The 17633-nt window shown below is 38.0% G+C and overlaps 1 protein-coding gene across 2 annotated transcripts in view; it reads right to left on the reverse strand.

Annotated features, from left to right (window-relative positions):
• Window positions 1-17633, reverse strand: part of SNW1 (SNW domain containing 1) — a 36787-nt gene that overhangs the window by 1061 nt on the left and 18093 nt on the right. For both annotated transcript variants that reach the window (XM_052646778.1, XM_052646779.1), the window contains exons 4-12: window positions 17045-17140; window positions 16846-16952; window positions 15878-15982; window positions 13833-13902; window positions 13102-13167; window positions 11086-11202; window positions 10039-10180; window positions 7540-7636; window positions 1412-1529 (exon numbers count right to left, since the gene is read on the reverse strand). In XM_052646778.1, the coding sequence (XP_052502738.1) occupies window positions 1412-1529; window positions 7540-7636; window positions 10039-10180; window positions 11086-11202; window positions 13102-13167; window positions 13833-13902; window positions 15878-15982; window positions 16846-16952; window positions 17045-17140 (918 nt within the window). The remainder of the gene's footprint in view (window positions 1-1411; window positions 1530-7539; window positions 7637-10038; window positions 10181-11085; window positions 11203-13101; window positions 13168-13832; window positions 13903-15877; window positions 15983-16845; window positions 16953-17044; window positions 17141-17633) is intronic.

Here is a 17633-nt window from a genome sequence, read left to right on the forward strand (position 1 = left end):
GGTCACAGGAGGGGATATATGTATACCTATGGCTGATTCATGTTGAGGTCTGACAGAAAAAAGTCTGTAAAGCAATTATCCTTCAATAAAAAAAAAACGGTCACAGTTATTCTTTTTTCTTCATATCACCTTTGGGTCCTTACATTAAATATGGTACTCATTAACGACTGTTTTAGCAAAGTGGTCTTTAAAACTGGAGGATACTAGTATAAGCAGGCACTTGACAATCCATTTGTGCAGACACAGTTGCAAGATGAAAGAACTGCAAAGCATTTTATCTGATGCCATTTATAGTAGTAATGTTAAACCCCTTAACTGTGTGAGAACACTATTGAAGTGTAACACAATATTCTCAATGAAAATCTCAAGTCAACAAACTTGTATTGTGATGGTTCATTAATATAAGAAGGTGCCTTTTGATAAAACTTTTCCTCACAACTTTTCTTTTTTTTTTGGTTTCGAAGGTAGACTTTGTTATTCATGAAACGGTATCCTGGGGTGTGAGGGGTCATGGTCTCTGTTGAACCATGGTTATGGCCTAGAAGCGGGAAGCCAGGCCCTGACTCAGCTGGTGCAGGGTCGGGGCGAGGACCTGGGTTCTCCTGATGTGGTTACAGCCGTGCTGGGGACGTGTGTACCCTGTCACCCCCCTGGTGGGTCCGTGAGTCTGTCCTGCTGTGACTCGGATACCATGCTCTCAGCATGTTTGCTGGAACAATCCGCAGGGTGACTCCCAGCCTTGCAGGGGAAGATGGGACCCCTCTATACCCCAGAAGACATTTATACTTCTGTATTCTTAGCACAGTCTGCCTTGTCTTTATTTATATACATGTATCTGTCTTTTCCAGTAGACTTGCAGGTTCCTTGAGTGTTAAGACATGTCTACCTTTGATCTCACTGACTTACATAACAGTAAATCATCAATGTTGGGTGAATTAAAACATAAAGGGACTTTCTCAGGCCTAAGGTGTTCTAGCTAGTTAATGACAACTGATACTAGAAATCAGACTTTCTGATGAGTACTTTGGTTTTATAGCTTCATTTTTCAAAGATCCCAAGTTTGTGTTTTTATAGCATTAAAAAATTATTTTTGCAAATATCGACAAAAAATAACCCAAGAGACACTTTTATAGGACACTGGCTCTATTATAGAAATAAAAGACTCACATACCAGAACCAAGTTTTACTACCTAATTTCTTTCATTTTCTAACAGTGTCTCAAATCCTAGCCAACTCTAAGAGCTATTCTAACTTGTTTCTTAAGTTACAATATGCAACTTCTGACTTTTTTTTCCCCATCACACCAGCATACCTTAGGCTGATGCAAATGTCTCATATGCTAATTTTCTTTTCCCTGAAGATTGTCATTTGTATCAACACTTAAGACATGCTATTTCTAGACTCTGTGTACCTTGGATTGGTTGAAGAGCCTTTGGTCATACTGAACTTCATTGGAAGTCCGAGGGTTGGGCACGCCAAGAGCAATGACTTCACTGATGTCTCGATTTTCATTTCTCTGCAGTTTCGATCTGTTTTGAAATACCATGCCACAAATTGAAACTTCTTCACAGACAAGACGAATTTCAACTTCAGTACGACCATTATCAGAAGCAGAGGAAATAAATACGTCCAGTTCACATCTTATGAACATATATATTCCTTGATAAGGCACAATTAGGATGGCATTTCTTACAGTATTTCAGATACATGATTATTGGAAGAGACAGGGTTTTACAATTAGGCATTCCTGATACAGAAAAGAACTGCTAGAGATTTCTTTTTTCCCTTGAGGAAAATACAGAACTACAACATTATAATTTGACATCTAAACACTACACAAAGTGATCACCACCAAAGTGTAGTTACTGTCAATCACCATACAGTTGACCTCCTTCACCCATTTCACTAATTCCTCAACCCCCTTCTCTGGTAACCACCAGTCTGTTCTATCTATGAGTTTTTGTTTTGTTTTTTGTAGATTTCACGTGAGTGAAATCACACCCTGTTTCTCTTTCTCTGACTTACTACACTTAGCATACCTTCAAGGTTTACCCAGGTTATCACAGACAGCAAGATTTCACTTTTATGGCTGAGTTCTATTCTAATGTGTACACACACACACACACACACCCCTTCTTTATCTATTTATCTGTTGATGGGTACTTAGCCTGCTTCCACATCTTGAGTACTGTAAATAATGCTGCAGTGATCATCAGTTCAGTTCAGTAACTCAGTCGTGTCTGACTCTTTGCAACCCCATGAATTGCAGCATGCCAGGCCTCCTTGCCTGTCAACAACTCCCGGAGTTCACTCAAACTCATGTCCATCGAGTCGGTGATGCCATCCAGCCATCTCATTCTCTGTCGTCCCCTTCTCCTCCTGTCCCCAATCCCTCCCAGCATCAGAGTCTTTTCCAATGAGTCAACTCTTCGCATGAGGTGGCCAAAGTACTGGAGTTTCAGCTTTAGCATCATTCCTTCCAAAGAATCCCAGGGTTGATCTCCTTCAGAATGGACTGGTTGGATCTCCTTGCAGTCCAAGGGACTCTGAAGAGTCTTCTCCAATACCACAGTTCAAAAGCATCAATTCTTCAGTGCTCAGCTTTCTTCACAGTCCAACTCTCACATCCATACATGACCACAGGAAAAACCATAGCCTTGACTAGATGGACCTTTGTTGGCAAAGCAATGTCTCTGCTTTTAATATGCTGTCTAAGTTGGTCATAACTTCCTTCCAAAGAGTAAGCGTCTTTTAATTTCATGGCTGCAGTCACCATCTGCAGTGATTTTGGAGCCCAGAAAAATAAAGTCTGACACTGTTTCCCCATCTATTTCCCACGAAGTGATGGGACCGGATGCCATGATCTTCGTTTTCTGAATATTGAGCTTTAAGTCAACTTTTTTACTCTCCTCTTTCACTTTCATCAAGAGGCTTTTTAGTTCCTCTTCACTTTCTGCCATAAAGGTGGTATCATCTGCATATCTGAGGTTATTGATATTTCTCCCGGCAATCTTGATTCCAGCGTGTGCTTCCTCCAGGCCAGCGTTTCTCATGATGTTCTCTGCATAGAAGTTAAATAAGCAGGGTGACAATATACAGCCTTGACGTACTTGTTTTCCTATTTGGAACCAGTCTGTTGTTCTGTGTCCAGTTCTAACTGTTGCTTCCTGACCTGCATACAGATTTCTTAAGAGGCAGGTCAGGTGGTCTGGTATTCCCATCTCTTTCAGAATTTTCCACAGTTGATTGTGATCCACACAGTCAAAGGCTTTCTCATAGTCAATAAAGCAGAAAGAGATGTTTTTCTGGAACTCTCTTGCTTTTTTTGATGATCCAGCAATGTTGGCAATTTGATCTCTGGTTCCTCTGCCTTTTCTAAAACCAGCTTGAACATCTGGAAGTTCACGGTTCACGTATTGCTGAAGCCTGGCTTGGAGAATTTTGAGCATTACTTTACTAGCGTGTGAGATGAGTGCAACGGTGCAGTAGTTTGAGCATTCTTTGGCATTGCCTTTCTTTGGAATTGGAATGAAAACTGACCTTTTCCAGTCCTGTTGCCACTGCTGAGTTTTCCAAATTTGCGGGCATATTGAGTGCAGCACTTTCACAGCATCATCTTTTAGGATTTGAAAGAGCTCAACTGGAGTTCCATCACCTCCACCAGCTTTGTTCATAGTGATGTTTTCTAAGGCCCACTTGACTTCACATTCCAGGATGTCTGGCTCTAGGTGAATGATCACACCATCATGATTATCTTGGTCATGAAGATCTTTTTTGTACAGTTGTTCTGTGTATCCTTGCCATCTCTTCTTAGTATCTTCTGCTTCTCTTAAGTCCATACCATTTCTGTCCTTTATCAAGCCCATCTTTGCATGAAATGTTCCCTTGGTATCTCTAATTTTCTTGAAGAGATCTCTAGTCTTTCCCATTCTGTTGTTTTCCGCTATTTCTTTGCACTGATCACTGAGGAAGGCTTTCTTATCTCTTGCTATTCTTTGGAACTCTGCATTCAGATGCTTATATCTTTCCTTTTCTCCTTTGCTTTTCGCTTCTCTTCTTTTCACAGCTATTTGTAAGGCCTCCCCAGTCAGCCATTTTGCTTTTTTTCATTTTTTTTCCATGGGAATGGTCTTGATCCCTGTCTTCCTGTACAATGTCCACGAACCTCCGTCCACAGTTCATCAGGCTCCCTGTCTATCAGATCTAGTTCCTTAAATCTATTTCTCACTTCCACTGTATAATCATAAAGGATTTGATTTAGGTCATACCTGAATGGTCTAGTGGTTTTCCCTACTTTCTTCCATTTAAGAAACCTGACACAGTTCTGACAGAATATGGTCCACTGGAGAATGGAATGGCAAACCAATATTCTTGCCTTGAGAAACCCATGAACAGTATGAAAAGACAAAAAGTTAGGATACTGAAAGAGGAACTCTCTGGGTCGGTAGGTGCCCAATATGCTACTGGAGATCAGTGGAGAAGTAACTCCAGAAAGAATGAAGGGATGGAGCCAAAGCAAAAACAATACCCAGTTGTGGATGTGACTGGTGAGAGAAACAAGGATGGATGCTGTAAAGAGCAATATTGCATAGGAACCTGGAATGTTAGGTCCATGAATCAAGGCAAATTGGAAGTGGTCAAACAGGAGATGGCAAGATTGAACTCGACATTCTAGGAATCCAAGAACTAAAATGGACTGGAATGGGTGAATTTAACCCAGATTACCACTGTATCTACTACTGTGGGCAGGAATTCCTTAGAAGAAATGGAGTAGCCATCATGGTCAACAAAAGAGTCTGAAATGCAGTACTTGGATGCAATCTCAAAAACGACAGGATAATCTCTGTTCGTTTCCAAGGCAAACCATTCAATATCACGGTAATCCAAGTATGCCCCAACCAGTAATGCTGAAAAAGCTGAAGTTGAATGGTTCTATGAAGACCTACAAGACCTTTTAGAACCAACACCCAAAAAAGATGTCCTTTTCGTTATAGGGGACTGGAATGCAAAAGTAGGAAGTCAAGAAACACCTGGAGTAACACGCAAATCTGGCCTTGGAATACGGAATGAAGCAGGGCAAAGGCTAATAGAGTTTTGCCAAGAGAACGCACTGGTCATAGCAAACACCCTCTTCCAACAACACAAGAGAAGACTCTACACACAGACATCACCAGATGGTCAACACCGAAATCAGACTGATTATATTCTTTGCAGCCAAACATACAGAAGCTCTATACAGTCAGCAGAAACAAGACCAGGAGCGGACTGTGGCTCAGATCATGAACTCCTTAATGCAGTGATCACAGGGATGCTTATACCTTTTGAATTAGTGTTTTGTATTCTTCAGATAAATACCCAGAAGTGGAAAAGCTGGATCATATGGCAGTTTTACTCTTATTAATATTTTGAGGAATCTCCATAGTGTTTTCTATATTGACTGCACCAATTCATACTCCCACCAACAGTGCATGCGGGTTCCCTTTGCTCTACATCCTCTCCAATGCTTGCTATTTCTTATCTTTCTGATAACAGCCATTCTAACAGGTGTGTGGTTTTGATTTGCATTTCCTCATAATTAGTGATGTTGATTATTTTTTCATGTGCTTCTTGACCATCTGCATGTCTTCTTTGGAAAAATGTCTATTCAGAGCCTCTGCCCATTTAGCTGGGTTGTTTTTAGTTGAGGTGTAGTTCTTTCTATAGCTTGGCTATCAACCTCATGTTGAATATATGATTTGCAAGTATCTTCTCCCACTCAGTAGGCTGCCTTTTTGTTCTGATGATGGCTTCCTTCATCGTATGAAAGTTTTTATTCTGATACAGTCCCATTTGTTTATTTCTCCTTTGTTTCTTTTGCCTTTGGAGTCAGATTCACAAAATCATTGCTAAGACCAATGTCAAACGGCTTACTACCTAGTGTTCTTCTAGAAATTTTACAGTTTAAGGTCTTACATTCAAACCCTTAACTGCTTTTGAGTTTTTTTGTGCATGGTATAAGGTTTTCCTTCTTTTGCATGTAGCCATCCAGTTTTTCCAATAGCACCTATAGAACAGGCTGTACTTTCTCAAAAGAATCATTCTTAATACAAGCAATCTTCTTGTAACACATGCTGAGATATGAAACTGCTATGGTCTGTATCTGCTATTATTATAAAGGGTTAGGGGGACTGGATGCAAATTAGGTATACCACATGAATCATTTTCAATAAGATAGAATCAATTTTTACCTAACAACATTTAGTAATTTTATCCTATTAGAATTTTGAGAAAAATATGTCTAATGACTGGATTACTCAGTATGATGTCTGACATTCAGATGAACTTAATTCCCCTGCTGTTTTGGTATGTATGTAATCTACATCACAATGATACCATGATAACTGTCATCATTTACTTTACTAGAGGTTCAGGTCTTAAAATGATTTCTATAGACAATCTAATTTTCATCCAAGCACAAGTTTAAAGCTTTTCTACTTTATCAATTCTCAGTCACTTTACTGGTTTTAAGGGCTCAATTTACCTACAGAGCCATTTTGATTTTTACAGCTTAGGAATTTCAGACAGAGTATCATTAACTGTGTACTTTCAAATTTCATTCATTTCTGTTCTATACTGTACATTTAAACTCTAAATCCAGATTTTCTGCTTTTCCATGACTTCACTTATTTAAGGAGATGAAATATGCCATTAAACAACAAAGAATACCACCAGCAGGAATCTGTTTAAGATATGACCTAAAAAAACACAGTATCAGCTCACAGGAGGATGAGAGCATTCAAAACTGCTCATTTGGAAAGAAAATGTTTTATATTTGCATTTAACCCTCACTCAGAATTCCCCCTCTGTATTACAGCATTTCTTCAACTTTTTATCAATTTCAGTCCTCGGCCTTTGGTGAACCACAGACTTCATGAATCCGTCTCTACTTTATTCAAGTGTTCATACATGTATTTCCTTTGTTAAGTCTGTACTTATTAACAGTGTTCTGTCAGTTTGCCCAAGCAATTTCATATGACAGCTCTAATCTTTCTGAATTTTAAGTGAAACTGCTCATGAAAAGAGGCTGACTTTCACTTCTTACAAAAGGTGCTCTCTCCCCCACTGTACTCACTCAGTACAGTATTCTGCATGTGAAAAGACCTCAATAAAGGTCCAGCAGCTTATTTCCTGTCTAGAGGAGTAGGCACATGATAAATCCATCTGTCTCACCATATGAAGCAGGAAAAGAACAGACCAGAACAGGTATATCCATTACTTTCTTCTTCATAAATATGATCTGAATTCCCTTTTTGTGTATCCCCATCCTTCTCAACCCTAGCTGGCAAACAAGGTAACGGAAGAAAAGCTCACTTTCAGGCACAGTCAGTTCTGCTAAGGCAGACTAAGCAGTTTAGGGCAAGAAAATAGGTGCTGATTTATGAAGCTATCAACCTGAAGAGGAAGGAGAGAAGCAAAACTGGTTTCAGTGGACTAACACTCCTCTCTAGAAGGTTCACAAAGGTCACTCTTCACAATTCACATTGACCTCACAGTACCTACCTCTTGTCTGGAGCTGCCCTGGAGAGGTTCCGGTCATGCTGTCTCTCTTTTCGTCGGTCATGCCGGATTTCATCCCTCTCACGTGCCTCCCCGTCCTCTGTGTGGACACAGGTGAAAATGACTTTATCACTGTATTCATCACTATTAATATTCTGAACAAGAGAATATTTCTACATGTTTTAAAATTTTCATAATAAAATGCCAGAAAGAAGAATTTGCCAAGTTCATCCTTATATTTTCAAAGACTGACTTCAAATAAAGAACCTTTTAATCATGATACAGTGGGGCTGGTTGCACCTAATCTCATCTACTGTGTCTATATCTATCTTCATTTTCTCTACCCTCTCCATGCTGAAGGGATATAGTGTAGCTATAGAAGGAATATAGTATAGAGCTTGAGCTTTGGAGTCAGACTGTCTGGGTTCAAATCCTGTTTCTACGACAGATCAACATGAAATTATACCCATTACTTGACCCCACTCAGCCTTTGTTGCCTCCTCTGTAAAACAGTGACAATAACAGAACCACTGCATAGGGTTGCTGTAGGGATTATATAAAGTAATATAGTGCTCAGAGAGGTACCTGCCATAATAAGCACTTAATAAATGTAAGTTCTTATTAATATTTGGCAAGAGGATTTTTAAAAATTTTAACTACCTTCTCAAGAACCATCCTGTTTTTTTAAATCAGTTTAGAGAACTTAGATACAGAGAGGTTTTACTCTGAGTTATCATCAGTGGCTAGGTTACAACAAGTAGGTTTTTTATATCATGCCCCAGTAAGACATTTATATATATATGCAAGGAAGTGGGTTACTAGCCAGAACCTTCATTACTTCCCTTCAACTCTAGACTCCTATAACCAATTGCCTGCTTGACACCTCCATTTTAAACATAACATGTCCACAACTAAATTCCTAATCTTTCCTTCCCAAATCTCTCCGCAGTGTAGTCTTACCAATATTAGTAGATAGCAATTCAATCCTTGTCAATTGTTTAGGTCAAAAGTTCCGGAGTCATCTTTGACTCCTTTTCTTTCCTTCTGCCGAATCCATAAGCAAATTTTGTCAGCTCTACTTTCAAATCACACCCAGTACCTGACATATTTTCACTATCTACCTCCTGCTATTATCTCTTATCTGGATTATTGCAATAGCTTTCCAATGGTGTTCCTGCTCCTGCAGATAACCATTCCATTGCTTTCTAACATATGCAAGACCATGTCATCCTGCTCCAGACTCTTCAGATTAATTCCCTTGTTACTTGAAGTAAAAGCTATAAAAGGCACACAAGATCTGGCCACTTTGCCCTAACTACTCTGACACCTCATCTCTACTTAGCTTTCTAGGTCTAATCCAGCCATTCTGGCCTCCTGCTTTTCCTTGAACATAGCAGATACACTCCCAACTGAGGGTGTCTGCACTGGCTGCTCCTTCTATCTGGGATGCTCATCCCTTAGGCTCACTTCCTTACTTTCTTCAAGTGTTTTTTTGCTAAAGTTACCATCTCGGAAGTGAGGTCTATTCTGACCACTCCCTCCTCCTGGCACTTTTACATATTCTTCCTCTTTTTTGCCCTCATAGTGACTGTTATCTTCTAATACACTATATGATTAACATTTTTTGTCTGTCTACACTCCCTAAAATGTTCACTGCTATATCCCCTACCCGACTAGCAGAAAACTCTGTGTCTAGATTAAATCCTTGCCCCTAGTAGGCGCTCAACATGAACTGAATGAGTAAGTATACCAGATGAGGAATTATTACTGAAACCACCCTCATAATTTTCTTGAACTAGAATTAGTCTTCTCACTCTAACGGAATTAATATAGCACATATACCACAATATTTATGTAGATCACTAAATAAAGCAAGAGAGAAAATGATTAAAGGCCTAAAAGAAAAACCGTGGATTAAGTTTACCATTGGGGGAGCTGAATTGTTCAGTTTGAAAGCTCTTTTCTCTAAGGTTCCAGAAAAGTAAGAGAAAATTAAGCCTATCATTTGAATAATATGTGATTTTTAAAAGTATTTTGCTCAGAATTTTAAAAATTTCTGGTGTAGTCCCATATTAAAGGCCCACATTTAAATACACATTCTTTTCTATTACTTCCACTTAATAAGGCAGAAATTACTGTTTCATTTCTACATTATTTCTGAAATATCTACATTTTCTTTACATGTATGTACTACTTCTGCATGCAGTAAAAAAAACAGCTGAGATTTTCTAAATTGAGATAAGTATTATTCACAAAGTAAATTCAATTTAGTAACAAGTATGTTAGGGCTTCCCCGGTGACTTCCCAGATGGTAAAGAAACGCCTGCCAATGCAGGAGACTCAGGTTTGATCCCTGGGGTGGGAAGATCCCTGTAGGAAATGGCAACCCACTCCAGTATTCTTGCCTGGGAAATACCATGGACAGAGGAGCCCGGTGGGCTACTGTGCATGGGATCACAGAGTTGGACATGACTTAGCAACTAAACAACGAGTATGTTATACCTTTTTCCACATGGGTTTTGATCCCAGCTCTTCTCTCTCTGGCTTTCTGGGCCATTTCTCTAAGTTTCTCTTCATGTTTTTCCTTTTCTTTTTGAGCCATCTTTCTCTCTACTTGAGCACGCATTTCCACTGCTTCACGAGCCTGTAAGTGAAGTTAGATGTTAAATAAGATACTATCAGGAATAAAGAATTTTAGCTGTCATTTAATTTCCTGACTAAACTCTGGCTTGAAAGAACAGTTAGAAGAATTCACATTTGTTACTGCTAATTAAAACACAGATTCTTGTCTACAAAAGATAACTCGCCTAGACGACATTGCAAATAGCTTTTGCACTCTGACTTCAATCAATCTTGTAAGTCAGTGTTTCCCTAATGCTTTTTCACTGTTTCATTTTAGAAACAATCTAAAAAATAAAATTAAGCAATAAAGCAATTTTCAATATCAATAATAGGAAGTGGTAATGTTTTCAAAATCAATCAGATCAACTCAAGATATAGCCTTAGTATAGATGAGCAAGAAATAATTTACATAAGGGTGCTCACTGTGACACAGAAGATATACTCTTGTATATTCTATGCCCATACCCTGATGCATGTAAACTTAAAAGACACATATTAATACCATAATATTAACAGACAGCCAATACTATGAATGCCATTTTCTGTAGCATTCAATACATCGGTATGTTTATTTTCCCTTCCATGCCACTGATCTTTTGGAAGACAAAGAGAAATAGGGAAAAATTATGAAACCCAGGAAGAGTAGGTGCCAACCTTCCCAAAACTGGGATCAGTCTAGTGAAGCACCGTTATTCTAGAATGTTGTGGGAAAGATGAATCACCAGTGGTGGGGTATGTATAAGAGTCTACAAAGGCCAAGACTGGGTCAGAACTGCCACCAGCACATGTCATCTCTGGAACACATACCACAGGTGAGAGCCTCTCTGGGTACTCAGCAATGTAACCCAAATAACAGTATCTTAGGTAATTTTGAACAGATTTACAAATTATCAAGAGCATCAAACAACTTAATTACAACAGACCAACCTTTCGATCAGCAATGTAGAGGGCTTCGGCCAGTTTTGCAAAATTTTCATTGATGTGAACTGTTTGCAGTCCTCTTCCATCGGCAGCCAGACGTTTATCTAATGGAATTGTATAACCCTAGGACAAAGGCAGGCAGAAAACACTGGTCACCAAAGAGCAACAATAGAGTCTTTAAAACTAGATTTATATATGTCCATTTTGACCATCATTTTAAGTTCTTTCTCCTTACATCTCTTTTCATAATTAAGCAACAGTAGTAGCAGCTAACACTGAGGGCTTCGTGTGGAGGACTGTTTAAGCGTTTTATATTTATGGCCTCATTTATCCTTCACAGCAATTCTATAAGGCTGATAATGGTAACATTATTATTTCCATTTCACAGATGAAGACACTGAGGTAGAAAGCCTAGGTCATACAGTTAATAAGCAGAAGAACTAGCATTTCAGAGTGCAAGCTCTGGGAAAACAGATTCTCATGTTAAATTTTGGGTTATAATAAAAGGAAATCACTACCAAACAGCTAAAGAATTGCTCATCAAGTAAATGTAACAGTTATACAAAGGTAGAAGAAAGCACTAAAATCATAGTATCTATAGGTAACTTAATCTGCTGCACTGCTTTCATGACTTATCAGATTCTTGAACCCTACACATTTTAGTAAACAGAAAAAAGATAAAAGTTTGCTAGACAATTAAGATTCTTTGTTTTGAAATTCTGCATTCTATTTCAACAACTCAAGGAATATGCTTGAACATTTATGTAACTTCCACGCTTAGCTTTATTCTTTCAGACTTTTGAGTAGACTACTAAATAATGACCTCCTGCCCATGGTCTTTATTCCTAATTCAAGGAGTGTTACATTACAGACAGCTCAAGATGCCTCATAGTTATACATACATAAATATGTATGGTATACCAAACCAGACTACCCAACAATCCTTTTGTTTCAGGATGAGTGTATAACTTATTTTTGGCTGTGCTACAAGGCTTGTGGGCTCGATCTTAGTTACCCAAGCAGGGATCAAACTGGGCCCTTGGCAGTGAAAGTGCCGAGTCTTAACCACTAGACTGCCAGGGAATTCCCTAAGTTCCTTTAGGGAATAATTTGTATTTAAATCATGGATTGAGGTGGCCGCCTTCACACATTAAAAAAAGAATCATGAAATATTTGGGAGGAAAAGGAAATAATGATAAGGAAACTTATTTCGCAGTATTTTACAGATTATTCATGACTCCTAGATGCTTTGGTGATTAGTAGATATACATAGGATTTAAATAATTTATTCATGCATTGTTATAAACAGAAATAAATAATTTAAAAATGAAAGCACTGAATATAGCCAGACATTTATTTTGTTTTGTCATATGATTATTTAAATTGATCTAAATCCTTTCAGGAAGAATTTCAGATATAAATTTAAATTTTCTAAAGAATAGTATCTTTCACTGATATGTTACTTCATTCTACTCATTCCTTCTCTATGTGTTTCCAGTAACTACATTTTACCAGGAGAATCTACATGGAACTCATGTGCCTGGAACACTAACATTTCTAATATATTAACATAAAAAGAAAAAGTCGTGTAAGTTGGGTGTTCCTTCTGGAAAACATTCAGCTAAATGAGATGCTGAGGTTTCATCAAGTAACCCAGGCTGAAGGTCCTACCTGGGTGTTTTTCAGGAGGTTCTAATGCTGCTGCTGCTGCTGCTGCTGCTAAGTCGCTTCAGTTGTGTCCGACTCTGTGCGACCCCATAGACGGCAGCCCACTAGGCTCCCCTGTTCCTGGGATTCTCCAGGCAAGAATACTGGAGTGGGTTGCCATTTCCTTCTCCAATGCATGAAAGTGAAAAGCTAAGTGAAGTTGCTCAGTCGTGTCCGACTCTTAGCGACCCCATGGACCGCAGCTTACCAGGCTCCTCCATCCAAGGGATTTTCCAGGCAAGAGTACTGGAGTGGGGTGCCAATGCCTTCTCCAGTTCTAACACTAAGATACTGAATTTATGACAAGTTAATTACCTTTGCATTTTTCCAGTTTGAAATACAGGGAGGAATCTTCCATTCTTGCTGCTCCTTCACGGTCATCTGTGTTGAGAAAAGAGACGAAGAAGAGACATTTTTAAGAGTTATAGTCTAGCAAAAAACTAAGTGCAACCTTTCTCTTCAAAGATAGTTCAATATATACTGATTTAATCAAAGGTCCTGATTCCATTTGTTTAGTGGCACTATATACTATGTTTCCACATCGTGGTTTCTAATAATAACTTTAATATAAAACATGGAATATAATCTATTTTTGACAGTTACAAATGCTGGTTAGTATTTTTACATATTTAAACTGATGTGAATACTTCCAGATGAAAACTTTTTCTTTTAGCTGGGTAATAAAATATACCTAAAAAAAAAGTCACTTGGACTATCAATTATAGACCTAATGATCCCAGGAACTTACTTCCTACAACTATGATAACATCTTTTCAAACAGCAGACCCTTTTCATTCCATTAAAAGCAGGGGTTAGGTTATTAATCATAAAGCTAACAGCTAACATTTTATATACATTCTCATACTTTGGAACCACATGTTACAGTCTTGAGTAGGTCCCTATTTGATTTTGAAAAACAAGTTAAGGAAACGATACATTTGGTGAAAAGTAATAATACAGACATCTAGAATTTATTCTACAGGGGGTTATTTATAAATTAGTAATCATGAGTACAAAAAGAGATGTTAAACTAGAGCAAAGATTACCTTTCGGCTAGGAGAATGCATGACAGGTGCAGGAGGAGAAGGTGGTCCCCGAGGAATTTTCTTATTAATCCTGAAGGATAAACCAAAGCACAACCACAGAATGATATACATTTTTCCTTTTTAGTCAGTAACTCAAGTCTTCCCTCCTCATTTTTTATTACATAAAGCTTCAAATAGACACAAAAACAAAAGTGTGTATAATGAATATCCATCTATTATACAGAAATGTGTTGAGAAGCTAAAGCGGGCATATTCAATCAAGAATGTGCACATTAAGACCTGCTGAAAAAGGGGCACAAGCCACCCACACAGGGTCCTCAGATAGCCCTCTCAGCATCCAAGCTCCCAATCTGGAGAAGTGAAATCCAACTGGGTCATTTCAATTTAAGGTGCAGTTTTAATACATCCATATGATGAAGCACAGTCACAAGATTTATTACTTAAAGACCCCAGAAGTGAGGAGAGAGCAAAGAACTAGAGGACGAACAATCCTCTGTCCTAGGCCACAAGTGAGCAGGAGACAGAGAGCAGGGTAGTAATACCTAGTTGGCTGGGACAGAGGAGTCTAACGTTTCCTGGGACTTCACTCTAAGTGGTTATAGTAGTCCCCTGGTATCCAAGGATTGGTTCCTGGACGTCAAGGATACATACCAAAACCCATGAATGCTTAAGTCCCTTAAACAGAATGGAGTAGTATTTCCATATAAACTACACACATTCTTCCTTATACTTTAGATCATTTCAATATTACATCTAATACAACGTAAATGTTGTATAAATAGTTGTGGTAGGCATGACATTTAAGTTTCGTTTTTGAAAACTAGGTGGAATTTTTTTTCCCCTTTTTGCTATGCCACGTGGCATGTAGGATCTTAGTTTCCCAACCAGACATCGAACTTTTGTACCCTGCAGTAGAAGCACAGAGTCCTAACCACTGGACTCCCAGGGAAAACTCTCCTGACTATTTTCAATCTGCAGTTGGTTTAATTTGCAGATGCAGAACCTGTGGACATGAAGAGCCAACTATATTTTAAAATGTTCCCTGGGAAAGGCAAAGTGGGAACTTATGACTGGCATCCTAAATACAAGTCCTAATTTAAATGTCCAGTTTCTACATGGGAGTAGTGTCATCATACTGCAACATGCCTAGGCAGCAACTCAGGGGGAGAAAAGCTGTTTTCCTCAAAAGTTGTTTTTCTTATCACAACTGCTCAGTTTCAACAATTATTAAAACACAGCCAACTCTGTCATCATCATCACTACCCACTTCACCTCTACTGTATTATCATCATTTCATCAAATAATAATATTTTGCCTTCTTAAAAAACAGCTTTATTGAGGCACAACTAATGTACAACTAACTATACATAAAATGTACAATCCAATTAACTTTTGACACAAGTAAACACAATTTACTTGTGTGAGATCATCATCACAATTAAAATACTGAACATACCCTTCACCTCCAAGTTTCTGCATGCCCCTTTGCCTATGCCTCTTTTTCCTCTCGTCTCCTATCCATACTCCCTCCTTCCTCACAGGCAACCATTGATTTACTTCCTGTCATTATAGATTAGTCTGCATTTTCTAGAGTTTTATATAAAAGGAATCATACAGTATGTATGTTTTTGTCTAGCTTCTCAGCATAATTATTTTGAGATTCACCCATGTCACTGTACGTATTAAAATTTGTTTCTTTTTATGGCTTAACATTATTCCATGTATGAAAGTGAAAGTCATTCAGTCATGTCCGACTCTGTGACCCTGTGGACTATACAGTCCACGGACTTCTCCAGGCCAGAATACTGGAGTAGGTACCCTTTCCCTTCTCCAGGGGATCTTCCCAATCCAGGGATTAAACCCAGGTCTCTCGCATTGCAGGTAGATTCTTTACCAGCTGAGCCACCAGGGAAGCACTCCATGTATAGATGACCCACATTTTGTTTATCCATTTATATGCTGATGGGCATTTCCCTCCTTTGAGAGATATATATATATATTTCTTTTAGGAATAGTGGTGCCTTCTCATGAAACCACCTACTTACTTGAACCTTGGAGGCTCCATTGGATCTTTCTGCATTTCCACCATCCGAATAACTCTCTGTTTAGCGCCAGAGTTGAAAGCCACTCCTTGTTGAGATGGTGTGTATCTAAGGAATGTACAGGTATTTTACTTCTATTACAATCCTAAGCTGGACTACATTGTCAGTTTCTCTCACAAAGCAGTAATAGAAAATTGCAGTAATATTTAGGCAGAGCAGATAGTAACAGAGATAAGAGAACTAACAGCAACTAAGCAGAATGTAAACTAGAGTTGTATTAGTTTGCAAATAACCCATCACAGCCCATTTTGAACCATGTTAAGTACCGTGTTCAATTTCATTAAGTAAGAAGTCTAGAAAATAGCACCTATTTTGTAAGTCTGCATTTGAGGAAAAAATAATATCCTCAGCAAGCAACTTAAAATTAGTAGTTTCTAAATAATCATAGCTATAAAACAGAAAGAATAATGGCAGCAGCCCTGTCAGCTCTGAATTTTTCCCTAATATCTATATGTGAATCATCTTTCCACATAAAGATTTAGTTGAGTGAAATTCCTCAAAATTTAGAAGTATTATAAGGATGGCTATTATTATATAAATGATATTAATACATTATTAATATTTATAGCATACTATCAAATAATTATAGTAGTATTGTATTATATAATATTTCTAATATATAGATATTATACACATATAATTTTAAAATGGAAAACTATAATCACTGTGGTTTACATCATATAGTCTGTGTAACTGTTAATTTCTAAAAGTAAAAAAAATGTTTTAAAATAGCATGATAGCTAATATCTTAAAAAATTCTAATTACCATTTGCACTAAGAATCTACAGACATCAAGTAATTACTCAAAAAACTGCATTTCCAACTGTGACTAAGGATAGTGAAAGAATACCAGGACCCCCAACTCCAATCACTTCCAACATGAAGCTAAAACCTCCAGGCATGATTCATACCGGATATACTGAGCAGGAGCCAGTTTATCAGCTGCTCGGACTGGCATGGCTGCAGCAACCTTCTGCGATACAGATTTTTCTAAAGCTACCCTTGTCTTTTCTGTTATCTGAAATAAGAAATGCCACAATGAGTGCTTTGAAAGTTAATGAAGATGTAAAAACTCATCTAAAATAATTACATATATCAATTCCCAGTTACCTCTTTAATGGCTTCTTCATCAGGTCTTTGAAGGTCTGGGTCATCTGCATTCATGACTTCCTTGGGAACCAGGTCAGTGTACTTACTATAAATGACCTAAAATGTTCAAACACAAGCAGGCTTAAGAAAAGCAAAGAATGAAGAGAAGCAACCTCATTAAGTCATTTCAGAAGTCAAAATGTCCTCTCAGCACACTTATAAATTTAGGACACAGATTTTGTCTTTTAGATTTTAAAACCAAGGAAGCTTAAAATATATACACAAATTGCTGCCCTGGCTATAAAAGCTAATAATTTTTCTCTGACCTCATGCATTTAAATTATTTGAGATCTTCTAATCAAGTCAGTATCCAAATAAATTGTGCCAACAAAATCTTACGCATCAGTGATCCCTATTTTTGAGGCTCACTAGGACTTGAAATTAATGATGATATAAATTGCCTAAAGCCCTATTATCTTGGATTACAAGCTCATTGGAATTTAAGTCAGGTTAGTGAATAATTTCCAAATCCAGTGGGCCTAAAAAATTTCATTGACCTGGCCCTACTTGTAATGTTTGTCTTTTATTGCATCATCTATATTCATAGATA

Source organism: Budorcas taxicolor, chromosome 10, assembly GCF_023091745.1.
Source record: "Budorcas taxicolor isolate Tak-1 chromosome 10, Takin1.1, whole genome shotgun sequence".
Taxonomy (NCBI): Eukaryota; Metazoa; Chordata; class Mammalia; order Artiodactyla; family Bovidae; genus Budorcas; species Budorcas taxicolor.